The sequence below is a fragment of the Protobothrops mucrosquamatus genome, unplaced genomic scaffold (assembly GCF_001527695.2).
Source record: "Protobothrops mucrosquamatus isolate PMUCROS unplaced genomic scaffold, P.Mucros_1.0 scaffold659, whole genome shotgun sequence".
Lineage (NCBI taxonomy): Eukaryota > Metazoa > Chordata > Lepidosauria > Squamata > Viperidae > Protobothrops > Protobothrops mucrosquamatus.
In genome coordinates, this window is record NW_015386948.1 from 347298 (window position 1) to 374741 (window position 27444).

The window sequence follows — 27444 nt, forward strand, 5'->3', positions numbered from 1 at the left end:
AAATGGAATAAAATGTTTCTTTCTGTACAACCTTACTCTGCAGGTAGTCTGGACAATCTGATGTGAAACTAAATAAAGTCATTTCCCCTAACTTGCCCCCTTCTCTATATTAAAATTGTGTTGATGTGTTGAGATATCTCAGGGCTATGACATTATATTAGAGCAACATCTCCCAGAATGGATGCCAAGAGATGTTGACAACAGATCAAAGTATGAGGTTATCCCTCAAGGTGTAATCCGTTCAGCCTTCCCTGGGGGCCCCTCAAATGATTTAATTGCAGCCAGTTGTAAGAGCATCTTAGTGACCTTGCTCTTTAAACCAGCACTGGGTCTGACTAGATGAACCCCTTTGGCATCCATCACTCTGGCCCCAAACTTGCCATCCAACTGGGGAGCAACTGGGGCCACCTCCAGAGGCTCTGAGGAAAGCTGAAGAGACCATTTCTCACTGTCCTCAGAGACGCTAAAATTTTAGTCTCTCCTGTTGTCACCCAGGCATTGTCAAATGGAGTAGTACTGACAGGGTGTTTAGCAAACATTTAACCCCAGGAAGCTTTAATAGCTCTTTTTGGCATTATTAAATAAACATTTCAAGAAAACGAGAAGGCTGGTGGAGGAAATGGAGAGGGAGAACTAGTGTAAGCTTTCCAACACTCGGGGTTACAGTAATTATGGGCAAGGAGTGCTGTGCCAATCTACAATGTCTGTGGAGTATTTCGAGAAGTACCACCACACTTTGAAAACATGCGTTCCTCCGAGAGTGTTAACGTGGAAAGGGAGCAAGATCAGCGCAGATGTTTAGTCTACAATGAATGTTTCAAGGTCAAAGATGTTACAGGCTGGCCAATGGGTATTGGGTGCTCTTTATCCAGCTATAATCTTCTCTTCATTCCTACTGGCATGGAGTTCATTCTATTGATTATTATTCAGTACAGTTCCAGTGCATGTAGATGATAAATATGCATCAATATGATAAATCTTCAGAGTCAGTTAAACCTACAATACAATGGAAACTAATTAAATAGAAAAATAAGTGCAAATGGTGAGAGTCAGGAAAAGGTAACATAAAGGAAGTAAGATAAACATATAGGCAAAAATAGCTGGGTCTGAGAAAGGAAGAAGAGAAGCCATAAAAATATATATAGTTGTAAAAGGAAATGGCTAGCCAGGAAAAGACAGGTTGGAGAATAGGTAAATAAGCTGAATAAGATAAGAACTTATTGTTTAAAATGGGGACATAAATATATATACTGAGTTTAAAATAACCATTTAAATGTCTATTTTTTCTTATTATTATTGTATATGTGTATCTGATTTAATATGTTATCAGGAAATGTGTATAGGCGGTCGGAAAGAGTGTAACCTCATACTACCTCAGCCAATGGGGAAAGAGGAGGGATGGAGCGGCCGGTGATAGGGATGAATAAAAGAAGGAGATATTTTGGGTTAAAACTTTGATAGCTTCTCTCCCCGCTTATTGCAATAAACGAAACAAAAGGCCTTCACTGTGTCTTGGCTGGTTATTGGTCAGGCGAGCTTGCCTCTGGTCACGAAGGAAAGTAGCCAGGAGCACGTAACATAGAGGTGTAAAAGACACTGGAGAAGGTCTGTGCTTTAGCAGTTCAAGTCCTACTACCGCATGACAGAGTGAGTTCCTACCACTTGCCTCAGATCCTTCCAACCTAGCAGTTTGAAAGCATGTAAATGCGAGTAGATAAATAGGTACCACTTTGATGGAAAGATAACAGCGCCCCGTGTCTGTCAGCCACGTGACCATGGAAATGTCTTCGGACAGTGCTGGCTCATATCATCATTGTTGTCATTGTCATCATCTTTTTATTAAATGCACAAAACACAAGATCGGTATTAAAGGACAAGGTAAAAATATGGGAACTAAAAAAAAATAAACAAAAGGGAGAGAGAAAAGCTTCATGGGAATGTGTGTAGTTGTACATATGTATGACTATTTATGTGATCTTAAGGAAATATACAAGTACTTCAAATATCCAAATGTGGCTACAAAGGTCATGATGATCACACTTGCCCAGAAGGAAGATTGCTTTGAATTTAAGACACTCGCCCATTTAAAATCAGTTTAAGCATCTAAAAAATGCTTCTGCTTTGTATCTCGTTCTTCGCCTAGAATGTATTTAGGCAGGATCACTTGGAAAGGGAGAAGGGGGGGGGGGAGAAAGATTTATTTTGCTACAACTTTGCTCACCTGGTTTGCTCTGTTTTTGTGTGATGCTCTATTAAACCCATACCCTTTTATATTTATCATTCCTTATCTCTCAAGCTGAAGTCCATGATAGTTTCTGCAGCCAATCTGTCTACAGCCCATGAGCTCTTTCAAACACATTTCAATCCTTTTCATTCTTCCCCCAGTTTAAAAATACCTCCCCCCCCCCATGCTGTCAAGTTCCATCTAGCTGACCAACCAAAGAAGAACCACATGGATTTTAGACAGGCATCTTTAATGCTAGTCTGGGATAGCAGATAACCTTGAAAAATATAAGATTACATTTGCAGCCAGACTTATAATGAGTTAGTTAGTTTCTTTAAAATGCTTCTTTGCCACAGTCTCTCTCACACCTATTTGTAGTAAGCGAGCCTTCTAACAATTTGTGCTTACTATTCAACTGTTGTACATAATGCAAACATAATATATTATATGCAATTATATATATATGTATTTTAATTGCTGTACAAGCAGAACATCAAATACTTTCGAGGGGCTAAACTTGTCAGTGAGCCAAGCCAATAAAGCAACTAGCCCAGAAAAAGCAGGTAGTCAAAGTGATGGATTCTTCAATTGTACAGATGTATTTGTAAACAACTTTTGGAAGTCTGAAGCTTAACCCAAAGTGCTGGTGATCTAAAGCCACCTATGATATGGCACTAAGGAATATCCAGAACCACCTTGCTAACAGCGATTGTGTCCATCTAGTCAACCAGTTGTAGTTTCTACCCTGGAAGTAAAGGAGAAGTGTGTGGAACAAAAAGCAAGTCTTTTTGCAACTTTTGAACTTGCTGTGTCCCTGGAAGGATGCACAGTCCAATTGCCCTTTTGAATCTCCCATAAGCCCTTAAGACCATTCTATTTTTCAGTGAGGGAGTCGTGTCTTTGGCCCAGGTGAAACATTTTAAAAGCCATAGCCTTTTTCTGAGTAGTGGCACAGTGGTTAGAATGCAGTATTGCAGGCTGACTCTGCCCACTGCCAGGAGTTCAATCCTGACCAGCACAAGATTCACTCAGCCTTCCATCCTTTTGAGGTCAATAAAATGAGGACCCAGATTATTGGGGGCTATACGCTGATACTGTAAACCAGTTAGAGAGGGATGTAAAGCACTATGAAGCGGTATATAAGTCTAAGTGCTAAACCAATAACAGTATACTGGCTTTCATTGTTTCCCTGACTTCTGCAGTCAGAGAATGAACGATTGAGGGCTAACTTATAAATATTGTAAATAAATTCACATTTGAACAGGTTTGCTGTATGTAATATAGCAAGATTTGGTGCTCTGGGGAGATTTCAGCAAGTTTTTCGCCTCCAAAAATATTATCTAAATGGGTGGTTGGAGACAGGGATTGTGGATGATTTTGAGGAAATGACGGGCATCTTACCATTCACAGGACTCGTGTGGCCGAACCTTGTCCTGTGTTAACCAATGGTAAAGCCGGTGGGAATTACAATTTAGCAACGCCTGAAGAGCTACAGACAATCCTCAACTTACGCTCACAACTGCAACAAGACTTTCCATTGCTAAGCAAACAGGGGAGTCACAGTCAATTTTTCAACTACTTTTTTGTCACGGTTGTTAAATGAATCCCTGCAGTTGTTTAGTGAATCATGCAGTCATTAAGCAAATCTGCCTTCCCCCACTGACTTTGCCTCTTGGAAACTGGCTAGAAGGCTGCAACCATGAAAAATATATGCTGGCTGCCAAGCATCCACATTTTGATCACGTTGACTGTGGGGATGCTACAACGGTCTTAAGTGTGAGGACGGTCATCCTTTTTTTCCAGTGTCACTGTAACTTCAGTTGCTAAATGAATGGTTTTATGCTGACTGGGGAATTCTCAGAGTTGAAGTCCACACTTCTTAAAAGTTGTCAAGGTTGAGAAATGCTGGTATAAACAAACAAACACACACACACACACACACAATCGTACTATGTGATCAAATTGGTTTTCTAACAGCACAAAAAGAGTCTACACACTCCTTAATCCCTGTTTCAATATTTCTTCAGCCTCCATCCACAGACTTTTTTTCTTTTTTCAAGCTAATTTTTTAAAAAAAGAAAGGGTGGGAGAGAGTTGAGAAGCTTCAATTTGGCTGTTGCTATTCAGATTTATTTTTATGCAGCTGATTAAATCACTCCCTCTTAAAAGGCCATGCCGGTTGTTCAAAACACAACAAACCTGAGATAGAAAATGTCATCTTTGAAGGAAAACAAACAAGCCATCCAGCTTCCCGCCCCCGCCAAAAAGAATTCATACGGGGACTGGTTAATTCAGCAACTTTAGTTAAATGAATACATAATTGAGGAAACATTCTACAAAAACAAACACACATACTTGCTCCGTCTAAAGTTGTACTGCAGAAATGGCAGATAAGCCATTTTTAATGTGATACAAATATGCATTCTTGTTTGAAAATGGAAAGCAGGGGATTTATGTTCCAGGGTCAACATAAGAGGAAGTTGATACAGACTCCGTATGGCTTTGCTGGCAGCTAAACACGCTGTTGAAATCTAATTAGTGTAGTTGTTTTCATTAGCACTGCAGAGAAGTGAACCGATGAATCAAATCACAAGCCGTAAGTGTCAAGCACCCTCTGCAAGAACACTCTAGCCCTTTTTAAGTTGGTTCATATCTCCTTTCCCCTGGAATTTCTGCGGACACAAGTGTTATTCTTTGAAAACCAAGTTAGAGTCAAGCATAGCTTTCTATTCTAGCCTTCTTTTTGTGCCCCTTTAAATCTTACTCCTTTTTGTAGCAACTATTTTGGACAATTCGGGCTAATTTGCCTTCAATATGCCAAGCCTACCTTCAACCTCATACCTCTTTGTGTACCCCGGAAGCAAACGATCGCACCACAGAATGGGTCAAAAATATTGTGGTGATGATTACTTAGAAGCAAAGAGGATCAAAACTTCATCTGGGCATGCAGAAGTCAGGAGAAATAACCACAGATGCATCTTGGAGTTAAGATGGCTCCTTCAAATGAGTCTCATTGCTGGGACCCTCCATGAGTGGCCTGAGATCAGGAGATCTAGAGACCATCAAGTGAGGAAACGCTATTTTAGACAAAACCACGTTTCTCATCAGGAAGCAATGGTTTAGGAAGAACAACTTGGTCAAATAATAGGGGAATGGAAAATAAACTCTTTGCATGAAACATTTACTGAAATGATGGAGTTAAATGTAATCCGCATTCTTAGCTGGATCAATGATTTGAATCAGATCCGTAACCCCTAACAGAGACTAATCAGAAGGAGTCAATTAGAATAAGGCCATCAGAACTGGCCATGTTGGGAGAAATGAAGTTGGATGTGTGCATGTCTTTCTTCTTCTGAAGCCCCAAGGTCATTTGATAGTCAGTGCTGGGAATCAGAGATTACATCTTCCAGGTAAGCTGGAGATTTGGAATTCCCAATATTTGTACTACAGGGAATGGAAGGAGGCCAGGTATGGCATCCCAGAAGCAGATTCCCTCTCTTGTCAATGGCGTCTCTTAGGAAAATTGGAGTCCTGAAGGCCATTCATAATCCCATTCACTTTTACTTGGAAGAACTTTCTGAGATGAGTCACAAAACTCATGTTATATGAGCCCAACCTATATGTCACAACATCCAGATGGTTAATTTGTCCAATAAAACAGGCCATTCCCACTAGACTTGAAACAAATTCAGCTCTAACCCATATCCTCCATGCAACCCACTAAACCTTAATCTGGTTAACAAATCACATTGGTTGTGTATCCTTAATATGTAATACCCAAATGAACCATTATTTGGCACCTTGAGATGGTTTGAGGGACCTTGATGAGGCACTAACAATGGTAGATTCCCATAAGCAAGCTCAACTATTACCTAACTCCATTTTAGCCTAGTCTAGCAGTTGTGTGAATCTAATATGGACAAGAGTAGTAATGAACTTTGTTAAAATAAAGCAAGAGTTAGGAAACATTCTTAATTTTATAAAATAGAACATCCGTTGGGAAATAAGCTTCATTGCAACACCACCAAAAGACAAGAACTTTTGAGGATGAGGATAGACTTTTGCTTTTCAATTGTCAAGGAACTCTCTTGTTCTTTCAGACGTGCATCTTTTCTGTATTTTTTTGTGGTCATCTCATGACATTCCCAACCCAACTGTCTGAAAGCCATTGTTTTAGCCAAGCTTTAGAATCTTGATAAAGAGGGAAAGCACAACAAAGAGGCAAAGTTACAAGTTGGAAATGCCTTGATGAAGCCAGAAACATCTGCGCTAACTTTTATACATCGTGGCTTATTTGAAATAACAAGGAATATTGTGCCCATTTGGGGAAAGAGTGGAAGTCATTGTCTGGGAAATATGACATTGGCCAGGAGTAAGAAAACGGCAAAATAAGGGTCTGGCAGCAAAACATAATTCAAACAATTGTTATGTTGGCTGAGGAACAGACTCATCTCTTTCTCAGCTTACAGTTATGAGCCAACTTCCTGCTTTTCCCCAATATCCATGATGGATAGCACCTGACAGTATTTCAAAATAAGACTGGAAAACAAAGCTTGTGCTGTTGTTGTTGTTTTTTTGCCATTAGTGGCCTTCTGCAGAGGATTAACTTGCTGCAATGGCCATTTGGAGTTTGAAAGCCTCACCGCTGGTTATTTTAGAACTTCGTGCAAAGATACCAGAATAGTCTGAAAAAAGAATGCAAGATTCCTTCAAGATATATTTCTCTCCTTCTTCAGTGTGGCTATCTTTAGAGAAAACAGTTAAGAGCAGAAAAATGAAAACAGAAGAGAGCAGAACTTCTTAAAGGCACAGACCTTTCCAGTTCACTCACATCTCTATAGAGATTTAAAATCTCATATTTACCCAGAAAAATATCCACTAATGAAGAGGCATATGGAAACAAGGGGATGGAAATCCCAAGGAAACATGCAAAAAGAAAGCTACCAAATACAAAATTACACAGAGAGTCATTCATGGAAAGGACTAAGGATTTTGCTCCTTTCCATAATCTAAGTTCATTGAAGGCTGAAGGATAGCAATGCGCAATATTTGACATCTTAAGCAAATGGCTGGAACAGACCCATATGAAATTTCATTGTAGTCCTGTCAAATGATGGCCAAACATCAGCATTTGTAGCAAAAATATTGCCAGGTACGAGAAATGTCCCTATTTTGAGGTTTTCTTTGGTTTTCCACAATACGCCCCATTTCTGGGAAGATGTTTATGCCAGATGGATCACCTCGCAAGGAGTGAAAATTTATGCAAGCAATTATATTTCTGCTGCCAACCCACCCAGTCCGGAATGACGTTGGGTAAGCTTATGTCAAGGGCCACAAATTTCATATAAATCTATAGGTGGGGGTTAGGCGAGCAGTGGACAGGAAGAAAGATGGAGGAATCATCCATTTTTTCTTTTTCTAGCCACCTCTACTCTTTCCTACCTCTCCCATTTTTTTTTCAACTCACACAGCCCCCAAACCCAAATTAATTACAGAAACTAGCCAGAAGGTTGTGTGAAAGATAAGTCTGGAGTCTGCATAAAATTAGTCTGTGTCGCCAGAGACCCCTGCCCGTGGGTTGTTCTTCCCCCATTTCTAGAGAATGAGGTTGTCAGCATTAGTGTTGACTGATAATGTGGTGAGCCTTTGCAAGCTTCCCGTGGTTAATGTTATTCATAAGAGTGCTATTCAGAATGTTTCTAGGTAATATTAGAGTACAGAGAAGAGCAACAAAGATGATTAGGGGTCTAGAGGCTAAATCATACTATGAATAGTTGAGGGAACTAGTTATGTCTAGTCTAATGAAAAGGACTAGAGTGACATGATAGCAGTGTTCTAGTATATGCGGGGCTGTCACAAAGAAAAGGGGACTTAACTTATTCTCCAAAGGACCTGAGGGCAGGACAATAAGTACCGGTTGGAAACTGAGCAAGGAGAGATGCAATCTAGAATGGAGGGGAAATTTCCTGACAGTGAGAACAATCAGTGAAACGGCTTGCCTCCAGAAGTTGTGACTGCTCCATCACTGGAGGTTTTCAAGAAGAGACTGGGCAGCCATTTGTCTGGAATGGTCTAGGGCAGGGGTAGGCAACCTTGGCTCTTTTATGAGTCGTGGACTTCAACTCCCAGAATTCCCGAGCCAGCATGGCTCAGCTTGGAAAGCTCTCTCTTTCCCCTCAGCATGGCTGGCTCAGGAATTCTGGGAGTTGAAGTCCACTAGTCATAAAAGAGCCAAGGTTGCCTACCCCTGGTATAGGGTCTCCTGTTTGAGCAGTGGGTTGGACTAGAAGACCTTCAATGATCCTTCCAACCCTGTTATTTTGTGTTTAATTTCTTCTATTGAAAGAACAGGCTTTTCAATGCCATTCTCAGTAGAATGCTATTCCAGATGTCCCTTATTTAGAGCTTCTAAAGGTTCTGACCAGCCATTATGGAAGTCAAGATGGATTATTTATGGGTAAATAAACCTTTGTTATGATCTTGGATTCCTTTTTTTAAAAAAAACAACACAATGTCTTCCATTCAAAATCCTTTTTCTGAACTGATCTTCCTCAAAACTTGGATCCATCCCTCTTTTATGGTATCAATAGCTGACACAAAAAAAAACCCAGCCACAGTTGCCAGGACTCTGCACAACTTTGCGTAGTTTCTAGTTCTGCTAGTTCTTGCCTCAGATGAACTTTGGAATTCATTCACCTGTGATCAGCTTGGAGAAAAGTTGCTTAGAACAAAAAAAAAAAAAGCTCTTGAGAGGTCATTTCTACAAATATAAACAAATGGGAGCAACCAGAGGCCCAATTTAGGATGGATTGAAGAGGAAGATGTAGTCTGAAAACCTCAAGCGGTCACTTAAAACCTAGATCCCTCTCTCACATAGGCACAAATCCCACATGGCCATCATATATCAACATTATTGACAGTTCATAGGCCAAGCGGCTGACACTGGAGGAGATCCCCGTGCAAAGGTGCCTCCAAATTTTAATTCCCTGCAATAAAATTTATCTGTTAAAATACAATCTCGCGAACTATCCTTATATGACTTTTCCACTTTTGTTTACTGGGTTATTGGAGAAACTGAACACTCCTTTCCATTTTTTCTTTCTTCCCTTCCTTTATTTAGTTATTTGGGGGTGCAGAAAGAAGAACATAAGGATTTAATCATCTGTATCCAGATCTCTACAAATTTTCAAGAGCTTCTGGCTACACGTTCACGTTAGCAACTTCTGCTCAATAGGCAAAAACTCCATTCATCTAAAGAAAACATCTTCCTTGTGATAAAACCTGAATGAATGCTCCGGTTACTGTCCTAGTAATTTTCTTGCTAAAAACACACACATCCTTCAGAGCCAAGTTGAAACAATCTAGGGTTGTTTCCATTTCTTTTTGTTTCTACAATGTAGACAGACACCTTGGCTAGGCCTTGCAAAAAAAATGCTGATAAACTAAGAGAAGATTTACTGTACATTGTCATTTGTATCATTGTCACTATCACACAGCGGCATCATTACACAGCCAAATCCAACTGGCTATGTAGCACTGGGACAGCATCACAGGATCCCTGACTAAAATGGACCATCTACATGGAACTAATCCAGGACAAAGGATGAAGCAGGACATGGGGAACGGTCCCTTAAGAAAAAAAAAAACAGGTGAAAAGTGATATATACTATTTTTTAAAAAGTCAGGTTTATATATATCTATATATAAAAAAAAACCAGAAAGCTACAATAGATGTGCTGCAAATGGCTGATTTTTCTGGTTGGCTGTAGAGAGATCTGGGCACAACCACCCCCCCCAAAAAAAGTACATAAATATATTTGCATATTTTGAATGTTCCCTAATGAGGATATAACTGGGTCGGAGACATTGGGAGGGGTGCAGAAAAATAAAAAGTAGCAGAAGCAACCATATGATCGAAGCCCTATCCTTTTTTGTGTGTCACACGTGTCAAAAAAGAGGGTGGGACTTTGATCACATGATCACAGGCGCCATGTTTACTTTTTCACCCGCCCTCATCCTCGCCCAATGGGTACCCCTCAACTGAGGATGGGTGGAAGAGAAGAACAAGGCAAGAAGAACAGGAGAAAGCTCTAAAGGCACAAATGGAAAAGAAGGTGGTTGAAGAAGCCAAAATGTACGTGAACCACCCAAATCAGTCTGTGCAAGTTCAGGGCCTGTTATATATATTTGTTATATATATATAAAATATTAAAAAAAATTAAAATTTTATTAATGAAAAAAAAAATATATGAAAACATGTCCCTTTTCTTCCAGCCCCAGCTGATCATTTGAAGACAGACTGGAACGTGGAACATTCTGGAGTCTTCATCTTCTTCATGAACTTTTTGAATTCCTTATTCTTTTTATCCCACTTATGGATGGCCGTCAGCAAATACTGGGTTTTCACCTTCCGGCCCATTATGAGAAACTGGTGGCTGAGGTTGTCCAGCTGGTGGCAAGGACAGTCTGCCCCGTTCTTGAGATACAGCACGAGCTTCTTCAGTTCTTTCTTCTTGATAGTGCCCAGTTTCAACGGTTTTTTCTTCCTGGGGATGATTTTCTTGTCCCCGTTTTCTTTCTTCACCTCCTTTATTTTCATCTTCAGGGCTGGAAGGCAAAAGAAATTCAAACGGGAGAGCCAAGTTAGTCAGTTACAGAGAAAAAAAGAAACCACACTGGGAGCTATAAACTACATTGCAGCCAAGCCTTACAGTGGAAGAAGGGATGTTTGTTTAAAATGGGGCTTCCATAATCAGGTATCCTCCAAATGGCTGACATTTCAACTCTCCTAATCTCCAGGAGGATTATGGCGATGGAAATCCAACCTATCAACCCAAGAAGCCAGATGTAAAACAAAACAGTATTTATGAAGTTGGGCTTAAAACTGTCTGTGCTGGAAGAGAATCTGGTGTTAATAACCGAATAATAGAGTTGGAAGGGACCTTGAACGTCTTCTAGTCCAACGCCCTGCTTAGGTAGGAAACTCTATACCATTTCAGGTGAATGGCTGTCCAATCTCTTTTTAAAAGCCTCCAGTGTTGGAGCACCCACAACCTCTGGAGGCACGTCGTTCCACTGATTAATTGTTCTACCTGTCAGGAAGTTTCTCCATAGTTCTAGGTTGCTCCTCTCCTTGATGAGTTTCCATCCGTTGCTTCTTGTCCTGCCTTCAGGCGCTTTGGAGAATAGGATGGCCCCCTTCACATCTCTGCTCTTACTACATATATTTTCATTAGTTTAATGTAATAAAATTGGTTGAGAAAGAAAAAAAAAGTTGGCTTTGTGGGATCTCAAGCTAAAATGGAGCAGGTAATTCTGTCATTGCTCAATGGAAATCCTTGCACTTAATAGACAAATGGTTGAAATGGGTCTAAAACCGTCTTCCAAATTCCTCAACGTTCCCCATGGCTTCGTCTGCTTCCCAACTCTTTCCAGATGCCTCTTCATAGGCTTTAGGGCTGTGTTGCCTGTGCTTTTCAATAATCTAACACTGGTGGGATCTCAGGTCTTTGCACTTAGTCCAACTCTTGGTAGGGGATGTTGTCAACACAAGGAAAGCTGACCCCTGAGTTAGACCATGTGAGCAGTCCTGTTGAGAATACACGGAGGACTCTCAAGTGTTCCTCCAATACGTGTAGTTACAAAAGCTTCACGTTTTGTCATCGCTCTCCAAAGCAATGGTCCCTTAACTTCACTGCCTGCTATTATCGGGATTCTCACACCCTGTTTAAGCCAAGATTTGCTTGGCCATTCATGTTGAAGAAGCCAGAACTGGTGCGGTTTGTGTAACATGCTAAGCCAAATCAAGCCAGGTGCATTATGATTTAGGATCCAATCTGGGTTGTTCACCGGGACCAGAGGTTTAGTCTTCCAAGCTTACAGACTCATGTTGGAACCCATCCTTGGGGAACTTCTCTCTAACAGAATGTGTGCTTTGGGGCTATTCCAGGGGTCCTCAAACTTGGCCACTTTAAGACTTGTGGACTTCAACTCCAAGAATGCTGGGAGTTGAAGTCCACAAGTCTTAAAGTGGCCATGTTTGAGGACCTCTGGGCTATTCTGTGTCTGGTATGTATATGGTTCTCTGAGGATGGGATCCAGCATGAGTGCAAAAGCTCAAAAGACTAAACCTCTGGTCCCAGATCCAAAATGGAGCCTGCAACATTATCCCGGGACACGTATATTCACCTTCATTTGCGCATTATGATTTAGCAGAGAATATGAAGAAAGTTATATTTTCTCCTGAACTGAACTGACTGAAAATTATAGTTTGAATTGACTTAGGATGACCAATTTACAGATGTTCAACTTTGGCACTGATCTATTTGACTCCTGTACATTTTCTAGTTTCATCTGTCCATCCATTCCTTTGGCTCCCAAGAGAATCTCACAGAGACCCTGATCTGGTTTTCCGATTGGCTGCATTGACTTTGATCCTTCTTTTCTCAATCTAGTCTAGTGTATCTGGTGGGAATTCAGCCATTGTAGCTGGGAATTCTGGGAAATATAGCCCAAACACATCTGGAGGCTACTAGGTTGAGCAAAGAAGAATGAATCACTGGGGGCACCAAGAACCATTAAGTAACTGTCCATGGAAAACAATTTGGAACTTTCTCCTGGAAACTTACAACAGCCCACTCCCCAATTCATATCTTATGAGGGACAAAACAGGGTTTCAGTCCAATCAACACAGATTGGAAATTGGCATTTAGCCTGGAGTTGCAGCTGCCAAAACAAATATCTCCCTTCTGCTGGAACCCAACTTTCCCATCAGTCCAACACACGTTCTCAAGCAACTTCTCTCAGGTGGGACCCAGTGTACAAGTGATGGAATAGATCAGGTCCCATTCAGACCTGTTGCCATTTATCCACATCTCTGGAGCCCAGTCTTCAATCTTCCCCCTTATCTAGGCCATTATTCAACCACTTCAGCAGACTGCTGATTTACAGCATCCCAAAATAATGACATTTCCAGCTGGGTGGAATTACAGAAAGAGAAGGCTGTGCCTGTTGACATGAATGTAGAACATAGAATAACAGAGTTGGAAGAGACCTAGGAAGTCATCTAGTCCAACTCCCCACGTGAGCAGGAGAGTCTATACCAGGGGTAGGCAACCTTGGCTCTTTTATGACTCGTGGACTTCAACTCCCAGAATTCCTGAGCCAGCATGAGGGAACTATGGCCCCTTCATGACTCGTGGACTTCAACTCCCAGAATTCCTGAGCCAGCATGGCTGAGCTTGGAAACCTCTCCCTTTCCCCTCAGCGTGGCTGGCTCAGGAATTCTGGGAGTTGAAGTCCACGAGTCATAAAAGAGCCAAGGTTGCCTACCCCTGGTCTATACCATTTCAGGCAAATGGCTGTCCAATCCCTTCTTAAAAGCCTCCAGTGATAAGAGCACTCACAACTTCTGAAGGCATTCCACTAGTTGATTCTTCTCATTGTTAGGAAATTTCTCCTTAGTTCTAGGTTGCTTCTCTCCTTGATTAGTTTCCATCCATTGTTTCTTATCTTGCCTTCTGTTGCTTTAGTAAATAATTTGCCCTCCTCATCTTTGTGACAGCCCCTCAAATACCGAAACACTGCTGAATGACCATGAGCCATCAACTCCAGGCAGCAGAGACAATGCTGAAAGGCGTTGGGATTAACTTAAGCCATTTTGCAGCTTCCAAGGAAAGACTAGTCCTATTTCTCCATTCTCTATACTGGGAGTTGAATCTTCTATTAACATTACCAATGAAAAAAGTAGTATTATATTGCCAGGTAGGGAACAAATCTGCAAATTCTAGCCATTTTCTTCTCACCTGGCTTGGGATTTCTGGGAGTTGAAATCCACAAAAGTTGCCAAGGTTGGACACCTCCAATGTAGATGAAAAAATATCTTTTCAACAACGCAAGCCTCCCCCATATTCAAATCTACCAAAGAGGGATCTGCATATGCACTGACAGATATCACTGGGATATCACAACTCTGTCCCTTCTTGCCACCTTTCCTTTACTTCTGCGATCAGATCAACGTTTGCAAGTTTGAGGAACAGTCCAACATTCCTTTTAAACTTATGGTCCAAAGGCAAACGAGAGATGAGCCAGTTGCTCACAAGGAGCGTTACCCTTTTCGCACACTTAACTTCAACTTCTTGCTTAGAAAAAGACTGCTCTCTGTCTCCAGATGTACAGTATAAACACACGCTTCTCCTAAAGGAAGTCTCTTGTCCACCAAGACCCAATGAATGAAAAATCATTAACTCCCTGGAATGATCCATCACAGAGAAAACAGTCTGTAATTGCTGCCATTTTTCACAACCGGCTCCAAGCACAAACATTTTTCAAAGCCATCTCTTTTTCCTGCTGAAGGCACTTTGGCCATTCCTAGGACGTTTTTTTGGCATTTCGACAGAGGCTCTCCACAGGCCTTTTAAGGCAACAGGATGACCAAAACAACTCTCTTTGACTTGCCTGCATGCCCAAGCAGAGATGGCAGGCTGGCTGACCTCCAGGACTGCTAGCTACTGGATCTGTACTACTACCATGGGCTTTCCAAAACTACAGACTAACGAAATCCAAATCTTAAAAACTGGAGGCCATTGACAGTTTTCTCTTCACCTGGAGGAAAAAAAGATCTTTCTGTTACCTTCATAACTGACTTGCAAGGTTAGGTTTGGCTGAGGCATCTTGGATTATTCAGGTTCACAGACTGATCTTTTACCCATGGGACGGGGGGGGGGCGCTTGGGGGGGGAGATCAAATCCGGACTTCAATCAGGAGCTGCAGAGATTAGAAGCGAGAGCCACGGCCATCTGCCACGTGAAGTGTCCCCAAACCCCTCGTATAGGATCCAGGGAAAAGTCAAAACAGAAATGCTTTTTGGAGCAAATTTCGCTCGTCCTCCCTCCCAAAAAGAAAGCTGCCAAGAGATCCATTAGATCTGTAAGATAAGGAGGCTCCGAGCAACTTACAACCCGTCAGAGAAGGGAGAAAACAAAACCTTGTATTGATTTCCCGTTCAGCTTCCTTGGTAACTTGAGAAGGAGAAAGAAAGCCCACTGACTGCAGTTGAGTGGCAGGGACAAAATGAAAAGCTCCTTCTTCTGAGGGGAGGCAGTGGCAGAAATTAGATCTCAAAATTCTGCTTGCTGTAGTAGTGCAGGGGTCTTCAAACTTGGCCCTTTTATGACTTGTGGACTTCGACTCCCAGAATTCCTCAGCCAGCATGGACCATATAAGCCAGGGGACTTCAAATTTGGCCCTTTTATGACTTGTGGACTTCAACTCCCAGAATTCTTCAGCCAGGCACACTGGCTGAAGAATTCTGGGAGTTGAAATCCACAAGTCATAAAAAGGACCGGGTTTGAAGACCCCTGCCCTGCCCTGACTCTTCCATCACAACAAAGATTTTGTTGAACCTGGCTTGAGGTTGGACAGGGAGGGGTTTCTTCAGGCAGCATCCATAGATGGAGATAAAGTTATTAGGTATAAGAAGAAATAATGGATTTTGTCCTAACCCAGGGGTAGGCAACCTTGGCTCTTTTATGACTCGTGGACTTCAACTCCCAGAATTCCTGAGCCAGCATGGCTCAGCTTGGAAACCTCTCCCTTTCCCCTCAACATGGCTGGGAGTCGAAGTCCACAAGTCATAAAAGAGCCAAGTTTGAAGACCCCTGCTGTAGATCTAATAATAGTTTTAAGGCTTCTCTAAGTGTGCTGCATTCCCACTTATGATGGTATGAGTGGCATCATATATCAACAAAACCTGCATCATAGTTGCATTCAACTAATGCACCAAATCGTAGTATTTTTCTGGATTTGTACACTATTTTGGCCCTAAACTAACAAATCAAACTGGATGTGCACCAATCACTAAGCAAAAAAAACAACAAAAAAAAAAACACCCACAACCAAACCTGATCAAATTTAGCATGTTATGCAAAGGTTGCTGCTTCTGCTCTTTAACAGAGTCAATTGAGTGTGTTGTATGAACACAGCCAAGCTCTTTTCCAGTTGGAAGTGGTATTAAGACTTGGGCTTGTTTCTTTGGCTGGATAATTCCATAAAAGTGGCTCTACTGCCTTGCCTGACGCAGGATTATTTCTCCGGCTCCAAGTCTGATTCACCTAAGGTCCATCCTAGGAATTAATAATAATAATAATAAAGTTGGAAAGGACCTTGGAGGTCATCGAGTCCAACCCCCTGCTCAGGCAGGAAACCCTATACCATTTCGGACAAATGGCTGTCCAGTCTCTTCTTAAAAACTTCCAGTGTTGGAGCATTCACAGCTTTTGGAGGCAGGTTGTTCCACTGGTTAATTGTTCTAACTGTCAGGAAGTTTCTCCTTAGTTCTAGGTTGCTTCTCTCTTTGGTTAGTTTCCATCCGTTGCTCCTTGTCCTGCCTTCTGTTGCTTTGGAAAATAGCTTGACTTCCTCTTCTTTGGGGCAGCCCCTGAGATATTGGAAGACTGCTATCGAGTCCCCCCTCGTCCTTCTCTTCATTAAACTAGACATACCCAATTCCAGCAACCGTTCCTTATGTTTTAGCCCCCAGTCCCCTAATCATCTTTGTTGCTCTTCTCTGTACTCTGTACTCATGCTGTTGCTTTCATTACCTATTCTAAAACTGTCCATCCAACTGCTGTATCAGAGGACCGAATAAATGCCCAGTCCATTAGCCAACAAGCCCTAAAGCAAGGGAGTGAACGAAAAGACCAAGTAAACAGGACACTTGAAATTGTGGGGGTATTCAAGTCATGAAGCCCCGATCTTTCCCCCGAATCCTGACCTCCTATCAGTCACCTTCTGCAAATTTGACTTGATCTGAACGGATTAGCGATGATGTGAATTGTAGTCCAGCACATCTGGAGGGCCTCAGTTGTGGAACACAATCCTACAAGGGACGCATTGCTTATTGACGAGTCACGTTGCGTTTTTTTTTTTTTTCCTATCCTATCCAAAATATCCTGGCTTCTCTTTTCCATCAGAGCTATGGCTGCTTTCCAACAGCATCCAATGTTTTGTCTGAAAGAGGCCTCCAGGCTTCCATCATAAGCCAAACCAAGAGGCACCAAGCACAGCTTCTCAAGCTGCAGGCCTTTTTGTACAATCAGATTTGAGTGGCACAAAAAGCAGGCAAGGTTCATTTTACTCATTATTGGGGATACTCTCCAAAGGAGGACAGGAAGCAGGGGAGGCAGACAAAATCACCCCTGCCAATTCTCTCCCGTTCCTAACAATGTAATCTCTCGTTGCACTGATTTGGCTTTTTCCCCAGAATTTCTTTTTTTTTACCTGCTAGTTAACATTGTTTACCTTGGTGGAAATTCAGGCCGAATTGCGGAGTCTGAATAGATTAAAAGTTAGGTCCAGCGCCAAACATAATTTTTGCCTAATTACATTCCTGCCAGGAGATATCATTTGATTGAAGACGTGACAAAAGAATTAAGACAGTCTTTCTGCATAGCCTCTCCCTAAAGTTAAGGAGGACCCTGTTTTGTGGGACGAGGAAGACATGGCAGAGACAACCGCAGTGTTCTACACCGGAGTCCCTTTCTATGGGGTTATTACTATTTAATATATGGCGTGTCATACATGGACTAGCAATATATATTCACATTTCAATGTTAATAAAATATAAATGTTAAAAAGGTCTATGTTCAAATATCAATGTCTAGATTAGGGGTCTTCAAACATGGCCCTTTTATGACTTGTGGACTTCAATTCCCAGAATTTCTCAGCCAGGCACGCGTGCCTGGCTGAGGAATTCTGGGAGTTGAAGTCCACAAGTCATAAAAGGGCCAAGTTTGAAGACCTCTGGTCTAGAGTCCATCTAACCATTGAAGCACAGCATCGTTTATATTTTAAAAAAATCAGATACTGGACCGATATATATCCTCAGCTTACAGCCAGCCACGATGTGATCTACAGTATGATGTGGGACTCCTGCAGTCACACTATGCCCCATTTATACAGAGAGTATAAATATATATCTGTGGCGTATGATTGTGGCAGTGATTTCTCTGTGCCAAGGTTGTTCAACAGCACAATGTTCAATATATTCTGTTCATGAGCCCAAGCATCTCTGCTACATTCTGTGTTTTCCACATCTACCAATATTGTTGTTGTCGGCTGTCTCGCCTTCTCTTAGTCCAATTCTCTCTTGCAAATGTCCCCCTTTTTTTCTTGTACATTTGATGGAGCCTGCAAAACAGACGCTCCATTCCTAAATATTGTATTTGGCCAAGTGTGATTAGACACAGAAGGAACTCATCTCTGGTGCAAAAGCTTTTAGTGTGCATGCAAAGCAACAGAATAATCATAATCATAATAGCCAATAAGAGCGGGTAGTAAAGAAGATAGTAAGAAGAATAAATAATAATGCTACAGCCATACTACATTGTAAATATACATAAACATTAGACAGCACTACGAGAATTAGGTGTTCAGCAGAGTGATGGTACAAGGGGAAAAAACTGCCCCTATGTCTAGTTGTTTTGACATGCAATGCTCCATAGCGCCATCCCTAGGGGAGAATTGAAACAGTTTATGTCCAGGATGTGAGAGATCTGTAGATAACTTCTCAACTTTCTTTTGCACTTTTACACCATCAGCCAAAGCATGCCATTGGCTGATTGTGTTAAAGACAGCGAAGAACAAACTTTGATGCAAGTTAAAAATTGGAACTTATTGAATGTACAAGAAGCAGAACATGAGTATTATAATAATAGAAACATGAATAGAATGCTGGCAAGGAAAAGCATTACATAGTCTGTTTCTATAAAAGATCTAGAGGGGGAAAAAATAAAGATAAAACCTGGCAATTGCTTACAACTGGAACATAAAAAAAGAAACTGAAGGCTTGATTTTGGCTGCACAACAGCAATCTATTTAAACTAATATGATCAAGGCCAGAATTTTTAAAAAAATCATCAAATGACAAAGTGCAGATTGTGCAAAGAAGCAGAAGAAGCACTAGATCATACACTCATCTCATGCAAGATCACACAAACTGATTATAAACAATGACATAACAGATGTGCCAAAATGATTCACTGGAACTTCTGTAAAAATTATCATGAAGCTAATATGGAAAAATACCATATGAAACAGAATCGCTGCTCAACACAGAAGCAGGATATTTCCATGGAGTTTGGACTGGACAAATGTGCTACTTTTACTATTTGTAAATAGTAAACAGGGGAAAAAATAGTGAAAACTAAAGAAATCAAGATGCCCTGTGGAAATAAAAGCAGGAGACTAGGTGAAGAAGATCAATACAAATACCTTTAGTTTAAGCTGAATTATCAAGCATACTGAAGTCCAAAAGACTAGAAGTGAAGTCACGAAAGTTAAGGAGATCTTAAAGACAAACTCAGTGAATGAAAAACCATCAAGTCAATTAAGACCTGGGCAATTTCAGTCCTTAGAATAGTGGACTAGAACAGTGTAGTGGAGAAGGTAGAAGGATTGGGATTGCTCATGTGTTAGTATTGACCGCAATATACTGCAATTCACAGGAAAGTCTACTAACTCACACATATTTATTCCTCTGAGGAGAAACACATAGTTTCATGCATTTGTACTGCAAAAGAAATTTAGTCAATTCCCTACACTCGCTGAAAAAAAGATCAACATGAGATTATGTTTGGTTCTTGTAGAGTTGAATTCAAGCAGCCTTTGTGTTGAAAAAGCCACAAAGTAAACTCCTGGGGCAGGGGTAGGCAACCTTGGCTCTTTTATGACTTGTGGACTTCAACTCCCAGAATTCCTGAGCCAGCATGGCTCAGCATGGAAACCTCTCCCTTTCCCCTCAGCGTGACTGGCTCAGGAATTCTGGGATTTGAAGTCCACAAGTCATAAAAGAGCCAAGGTTGCCTACCCCTGTCCTGGGGCATCATCACTGGACATACAATAGAAGTTTCCTTTGCAAAATATCTCTGGATGTACTTTCTTACATGACAGCATACTACTGAAATTTTAAAAGGGGTGGAAAGACTCACGTGGACATATAGCACATGGGTAAGAGAAAACAGTGATCCAGGCAGGAGCGAACAGCTGGGGTGCCCCCCAAAAATAAAGGCTCCATGCAACGAAGGAGGCCATCAGTCGCAACTCAGCCTGATTGAGTGTTCAGTGACTACAATAAGCACAATTTAATCCCCCAACTCAGATACTGTACACCCATCTCTAACAGGTTTCCCAACCAAATTGCACAAACCCTCGATTTACAGGAGCTTAACAGGTTTTGGATGCAAGAAGACAAAATCTGGACATCCCTTTCTCTCCTATGAGTCTGGTAAGACTAAGTTTACTATATGGAAATAAATTGACATGGGGGTCCTGTGTTGACCAGATAATCTCAATAGACTCAATTAGTGCTATGACATCTAAACATTGGGCTAACTAACTACAACATGATATCCCAGCAGAATGATATCATATGATGGTCTGATTCACCCAACATGGTAAAATCAACAGTTGGGTTCTTATAACACAATGGGTGATAAACTCCATACCTATGTTTGCTTAACAGAAAGCCCTGGACCCCTTCCAACTACTGAGGCACCTAACCATAATAAAAAGGAAAAAAATGACATTTGAAAACTAGATAAAGTGCACATGCACTGTCACAAACACACCTATATATATACACACATCTCAAATAAAATGTAATTTCAGCAGGGTTTAAACCGGGAGTGTCCAACCTTGGCAACTTTAAGACTTGTGGATCTCAATTCCCAGAAATCCCCAGCCAGCATTTTGAGGTCCACAAGTCTTACAGTTGCCAAGTTTAAAAACTCCTGCTTTTTAAAGGAAAAAAAATAAGAGTCTGTGTCTAAGTTAGAGGGCCTCCTATCCGCCCCATTTGGATTGGACTTCATTGTGTGCATCTACCCCAAAAGCAAAGCGTGCCTCTCAATTTTAATTCAGGCGGAGAAATCATGTCTCTTGTAGCAATGAAAAGTTGGAGATCCCCTTACATAAAGCTCCATGACCTGCAAATTAACTGCCTCTACTTTCTAATCTTGGATCTGGCAACCTGCACTCCCCGAATGACAAACTACCAATGTTCGGATACCTTAAACTAATTAAAGAAGCATTTCCGGATTTGCCGGCCACATGCTGGGTTTTTGGCAAGCTCGCTGCTGTTAAAACTATGACTCCTGGCCAAAGCTGGAGAGAAAAACACAGTGGGGAAGAGAGCCCATTGTCTGATGCATGGCTTAGCAGGGGTCTGCTGCTTCCCCTCACCAAAAATCAATAGAAGCTATCAAAAGAAAAACAATGAGCAGAATTGCCGAATAATTCCTAACAGCCCTGTCTGGAAAAGGCTTGGGCCAAGAGCAATTAGAAGCAAAGACGGGCGAAGCACCACCAGATCTCGACAAGCAGAAATAATTTGGCTTCAGTCCCCAACTCACTCGTGATGAAGTTGCCCCCTCTTCGCCTCCCCCAATGGCAACCATTACTCTGGAGTTGCTGTTCTTTCAGCTGTAGCAGAGAGAGAGAGAGAGAGAGAAAGACATAGAGAGAGAGCAAATAGAGTCTCTGATGGTCTCTGGGCTTGTTTGTTTGCTTGCAGACATTTTGTTAAAGGTAAAGCTTTCCCCTGTCCAGTTACGTCGATTTTAGGAGGTGGTTGTTGTTGCTGTTGTTAGTTGCGAAGTCGTGTCCGACCCATCGCGACCCCATGGACAACGTTCCTCCAGGCCTTCCTGTCCTCTACCATCTTCTGGAGTCCCTGCTTCAGTGACTTCATCCAGCCACCTCATTCTCTCTTGTCCCCTTCTTTTCTTGCCCTCCATCTTTCCCAGCATTAGGCTCTTCTCCAGTGAGTCCTTCCTTCTCATTGGGTGGCCAAAGGACTTGAGTTTCAACTTCAGGATCTGGCCTTCTAAAGAGCAGTCAGGGTTGATCTCCTCTAGGACTGACCGGTTGGATCGCCTTGCAGTCCAGGGGACTCACAGGAGTCTTCTCCAGCACCAGAGTTCAAAGGCCTCCATTCTTTGGCGCTCAGCCTTTCTTATGGTCCAACTTCCACAGCCATACATTGCAACTGGGAAAACCATGGCCTGGACTATACGTACTTTTGTTGGCAGGTTGATGTCTCTGCTTTTTAGTATGCTGTCTAGATTTGCCATAGCTTTCCCCCCCAGGAGTAAGCGTCTTTTAATTTCTTGGCTGCAGTCCCCATCTGAGGTGATCTTGGAGCCCAGGAAGATAAAATCTGTCACTACCTCCATTTCTTCCCCATCTATTTGCCAGGAATTGAGAGGGGGGTGGTGCTCATCTACATTTCTTGGCCAAGGGAGCTAGCATTGTCTGATGACAATTTCTATGGTCATGTGACCGGCACGACTGTACACCAAGGCACACGGAACACTATAATCTTCCCACTGAAGTGGTACCTATTTATCTACTTGCCTTTGCATGCTTTCAAACAGCTAGGTGGGCAGGAGCTGGAGCAAGGAACGGGAGCTCACCCCATCAAGTGGTGTTTGGGTCTCAAACACGGACTGTCAACTTTCCAGCTGACAAGCTCAGCATCTTTAACCACTGAGCCACCATACCCCCTCAACCTTTTATTACCCAGCTAGGTAACAGCATCAGTGTTTTGATGATGTTATCTAGGAGGATTACCTGTAATGAAACGTGAAACTTAATGAAATCAAGAGGACACCAAGTTGACAGACCAAACTTGTCAAGACGCATCAGGGATAATCAGATTCCTCTCTAGTCAGATTTTGCTTCGGCCTCTTGATATTTCACTGTTGGCTAATTTTAAAACCTGGAACAAACTTTGCAATGATCTCTCTCTCTCTTTTTTTTTTTTTAACAAGATGTTCTTTGTTTGGCGTACCTGTTGCACCAATTCAGCTTGTTCCTTCTTTAATTTGTTCGTAGAGTGATTGATATTGTTTGAAACTGGAGTTGTAAACTTCCTTGAATAAATTAACACAAATGAAGTATATAAACATGGTAAATGTATAAGGGTGAGCAGCATTAACTCTGAGCTGTATAATTGTTGGGCATCCTCTTGGCAAGTGGACTGGTTTATTTTAACGACTGGCTTGAGTGGTCATGACCCCTGCTTCCCTCTTCTCCTGCATCCCAAGATCCTAGGATAAGATGGTCAAGCCTGCTGCTTATTCTGCAACCAAAAAACATATGGTTTCACTTATATAGTTTCCCAAAGGCAGCCAGTAACAGGTTCCCATGGCAGCCAAAACAAAAATGGATTAGAAAGAATGAATGCAGGCATACATACGCCCCTGGATAAAAACTCAGTAGTAGTAGTAGTAGCAGCAGCAGCAACATATATCCACACAACACAAAGCCAATCCAGGATACCTGAGAACATATCAATATACAACTGCAATTCTGAATCACAATATACGTCTCTCAAAATAAGATCTTTGCAGGTCTTGTGAAAAAAAAAAACCACTGCCAGCAAAGTGGGGAGCCACCACAAGAAAGACTCTGTTCTTGTCTCTCCAATTGCGAAAATGACTTTAAGTAACAGCCTGTTCTGAAGCTATCAAAAAAACTGGTGTTTCATATCCATCCACATCAGGGACAAAGAAACCCTGGTTTTTATTTGGATGGGAGACAAGTAGCAATAGCAACAGCATTGACGTGGCTTGTCAGAAGATCACAAAAGAGGATCACGTGACACCAGGACACAGCGACGGTCATAAGTATGACTCAGTAGCCAAGCCTTTGAATTTTGATCACGTGACCACGGGAATGCTGCAACGGCTGTAAGTGTGAAGAAATGTCATAAATCCATTGTAACTTCGGTCACTAAATGATCTGTTGTAAGTCAAGGACTATCTATACTTCTTGTCATGCCCTCTGATGCTTTGGAGAATAAGTCAATCCTCTCTTTTCTGTGCCCAGTATTGGAAGACCACTATCAAGTATTGGAGGAACATTATCATGCCCCCCCCAACCTAAAATAAACCTTTAATGTAAAAGTATACTGCTCACAAAAATAAAGGGAACGCAAACCCCCTCAGTTCCATGGTAAAATGTTCCCTTTATTTTTTTGAGCAGTATACTTAAGATTGGAGATATTTTATCTTTATCTTTGCAAATTCCAATGCAAAAAATAATAATAATACAGAAACACCAAATTAAATCAGGGCTTGGATCATGATCTACCATTGGACAGCTTTGACTTCCCCACTTCACCCCAGAGGTCAATAGTGTCTGCCCTTTGGATGTTGCTGTTTTCAGGTCCTGAGAAAGAATCAAAATGTGGGAGAGAAAATTTGTTTAAGAATCCACATTTTGAGATTCAGACTGGTGTGGATTTGAGGGAAGATTTGGGTAAACTTTGAACAAAGCTGAAGACAATTGAAGAAACGGAACAGAGCTATCCTATGACTGAATATATGAATAAGTGGCTGCGAAATGTATTTAATTCATCTTCCCTGTTGTTTCTGATGAGCCAATACAGAAATTCCCTGCAGGGCTGGGATCGAGACGTATCAAATCACAGCATCTGCCTCTTATTGTAAGAGAAAACTCTCGCAATCCAGACTCTTAGGTCCTACGAGGTCTCCCAGTATTTAGTCTGCCATGTCCACAAATTGGCTTCTTGGATCCTTTCACCAAAGTCCTGCATAAACCATCAGCAGATGGCTTGGCTGCTGACGTGCAGTTGCTCCAAAGCGATGCTGGCTGGGGGGAATTCTGGGAGTTGAAGTCCACATGGCTTAAAGTTGCTAAAGTTGAGAAGTGCTGTGCCAACGCTAGATGGAAAAGGAGAGCTGGAACAAGTCAAGTAAATGGCTGAACTTCCCAAAGTATCCTTCCCAGTCTGGGCTCCTCTCCAAATGTCAGTGCCTAACATCTCCTGCAACAGCTACACCGGCTGGGGAACTCTGGAACTTGAAGTCCACACATCTGAATGGCATCTAGTTTGCAGGGCTCTGAGACACATCCCTTAGAGCAGGGGTAGGCAACCTTGGCTCTTTTATGACTCGTGGACTTCAACTCCCAGAATTCCTGAGCCAGCCATGCTGAGGGGAAAGGGAGAGGTTTCCAAGCTGAGCCATGCTGGCTCAGGAATTCTGGGAGTTGAAGTCCACGAGTCATAAAGCGGCCTAGGCCTAGGCCAGAGGTAGGTAACCTTGGCTCTTTTATGACTTGTGGATATCAACTCCCAGAATTCCTGAGCCAGCATGAGGGAAACTTTGGCCCCCTTCATGACTCGTGGACTTCAACTCCCAGAATTCCTGAGCCAGCATGGCTCAGCTTGGAAACCTCTCCCTTTCCCCTCAGCATGGCTGGCTCAGGAATTCTGGGAGTTGAAGTCCACGAGTCATAAAAGAGCCAAGGTTGACTACCCCTGCCTTAAGAGCTCTTCGTAATCCTCAAGGATTAGTTCCATTCTCCATTATATGGCCAGCTTGCAACTTTTCGTTTGTGTCTCTTCTCAAATTGACTAGCAATTTAGCAATAGCACTAACATTAGCAACAGCACTTAGACTTATATACCGCTCCACGGTGCTTTCTCCGTTTTCACTGTCTCAATTTTTCTATCTTTATAAATATGTGTTTTTACTATTGCAATTGCAATCCTTGATAAAATTACTTTTAAACAAAAGAAGAAGGCCTAAGTTTCAGATGATAAAATCTTACACCTCTTAATAAAACCAGTTAGTCAGAAGGAGTGCTACCAGACCTGATTTTTCAATTAGGCCGGGTCGCCTTAGATCAACTGAGACGCTGACAGAGTTTGCATTCCAGAGATGCTCAGAGTGGCTCTGAGTGACACAGGTTGGGCTGTTCCCATGACTGAGGTTTTCTGCAACTCAGAAATCCAGGGGGGAGGGGGTTGTTGTTCTGCCCTTGCCATTTTTGTCATGGTGTAGTTTCTGGCAGCAATGGGTGGAATTCTTGCTGTCTTCTACTCTCCCACCTGACATCGACAGCTCACCTCTTTCTGTTGCATGGATAGGTGGGGATGGATAGCAGTGTGAAATAGGGGTGCTTCAAGGAAACCCAACAATGAGCAATTAGTGCCTGTAATCTTGGGATAGGTTTGCCATGGATTAAGGTGGTCTTCCAGCTTTGTCTATAGTTGGCCAGGATGCCATCTGAGTTGGTGTAGAGCAGGGGTAGGCAACCTTGGCTCTTTTATGACGCGTGGACTTCAACTCCCAGAATTCCTGAGCCAGCATGAGGGAAACTTTGGCCCCTTCATGACTCGTGGACTTCAACTCCCAGAATTCCTGAGCCAGCATGGGGGAACTATGCCCCCCTCATGACTCGTGGACTTCAACTCCCAGAATTCCTGAGCCAGCATGAGGGAACTATGGCCCCCTCATGACTCGTGGACTTCAACTCCCAGAATTCCTGAGCCAGTATGGCTCAGCTTGGAAACCTCTCCCTTTCCCCTCAACATGGCTGGCTCAGGAATTCTGGGAGTTGAAGTCCACGAGTCATAAAAGAGCCAAGGTGGCCTACCCCTGATGTAGAGGAATGCAAAAAAAAATTGTCAAAAAAGGAAGGAAAACAACATGGAATGAAAATTAAGATTTATGGGATTCCATTATGTTCTTCAGAAAAGACCAGAAGAACCATCCCTTCCCCCCCCCCCCCAGTTATCCTTTCTATTGTTAGGTTTATCTTGGGAGCTTCTGCATCTCTTGAACTTCAGATAGCAAACAGGACCAGCCTAGTAAATCCAAGGGATTGCTCTAATACTTTTTGGAGAGGGGAGATTGGTTTGGACATGGAACTCTCAGTCTCCTACAACAGAGGTCCCCAACTGTACTCTAGAAAGAGTACAGAGAAGAGCAACAAAGATGATCAGGGGACAGGAGGCTAGAACATAAGGAACGGTTGCTGGAATTGGGTATGTCTATTTTAACAAAGAGAAGGACTAGGGGGGGACATGATAGCCTTGTTCCAATCTCTCAGGGGCTTCCCCAAAGAAGAGGGAGTCAAGCTATTCTCCAAAGCGCCTGAAGGCAGGAGAAGAAGCGACGGGTGGAAACTCACCAAGGAGAGAAGCAACCTAGAACTAAGGAGAAACTTCCTGACAGTTAGAACAATTAACCAATGGAACAACCTGCCTCCAGAAGTGGTGAATGCTCCAACACTGGAAGTTTTTAAGAAGAGACTGGACAGCCATTTGTCCGAAATGGTATAGGGCTTCCTGCCTGAGCAGGGGGTTGGACTAGATGACCTCCAAGGTCCCTTCCAACTTTATTATTATT

The 27444-nt window shown here is 42.2% G+C and overlaps 1 protein-coding gene across 1 annotated transcript in view; it reads right to left on the reverse strand.

Moving 5' to 3' along the window:
* Positions 1-10410: 10410 nt before the first annotated feature.
* The window catches only part of SFRP1 (secreted frizzled related protein 1), a 28438-nt gene continuing 11404 nt past the window's right edge, over positions 10411-27444 (reverse strand). The window contains exon 3 of the mRNA XM_015817978.2: positions 10411-10831. Within this exon, the coding sequence (XP_015673464.2) occupies positions 10509-10831 (323 nt within the window). The 3' untranslated portion in view covers positions 10411-10508. The remainder of the gene's footprint in view (positions 10832-27444) is intronic.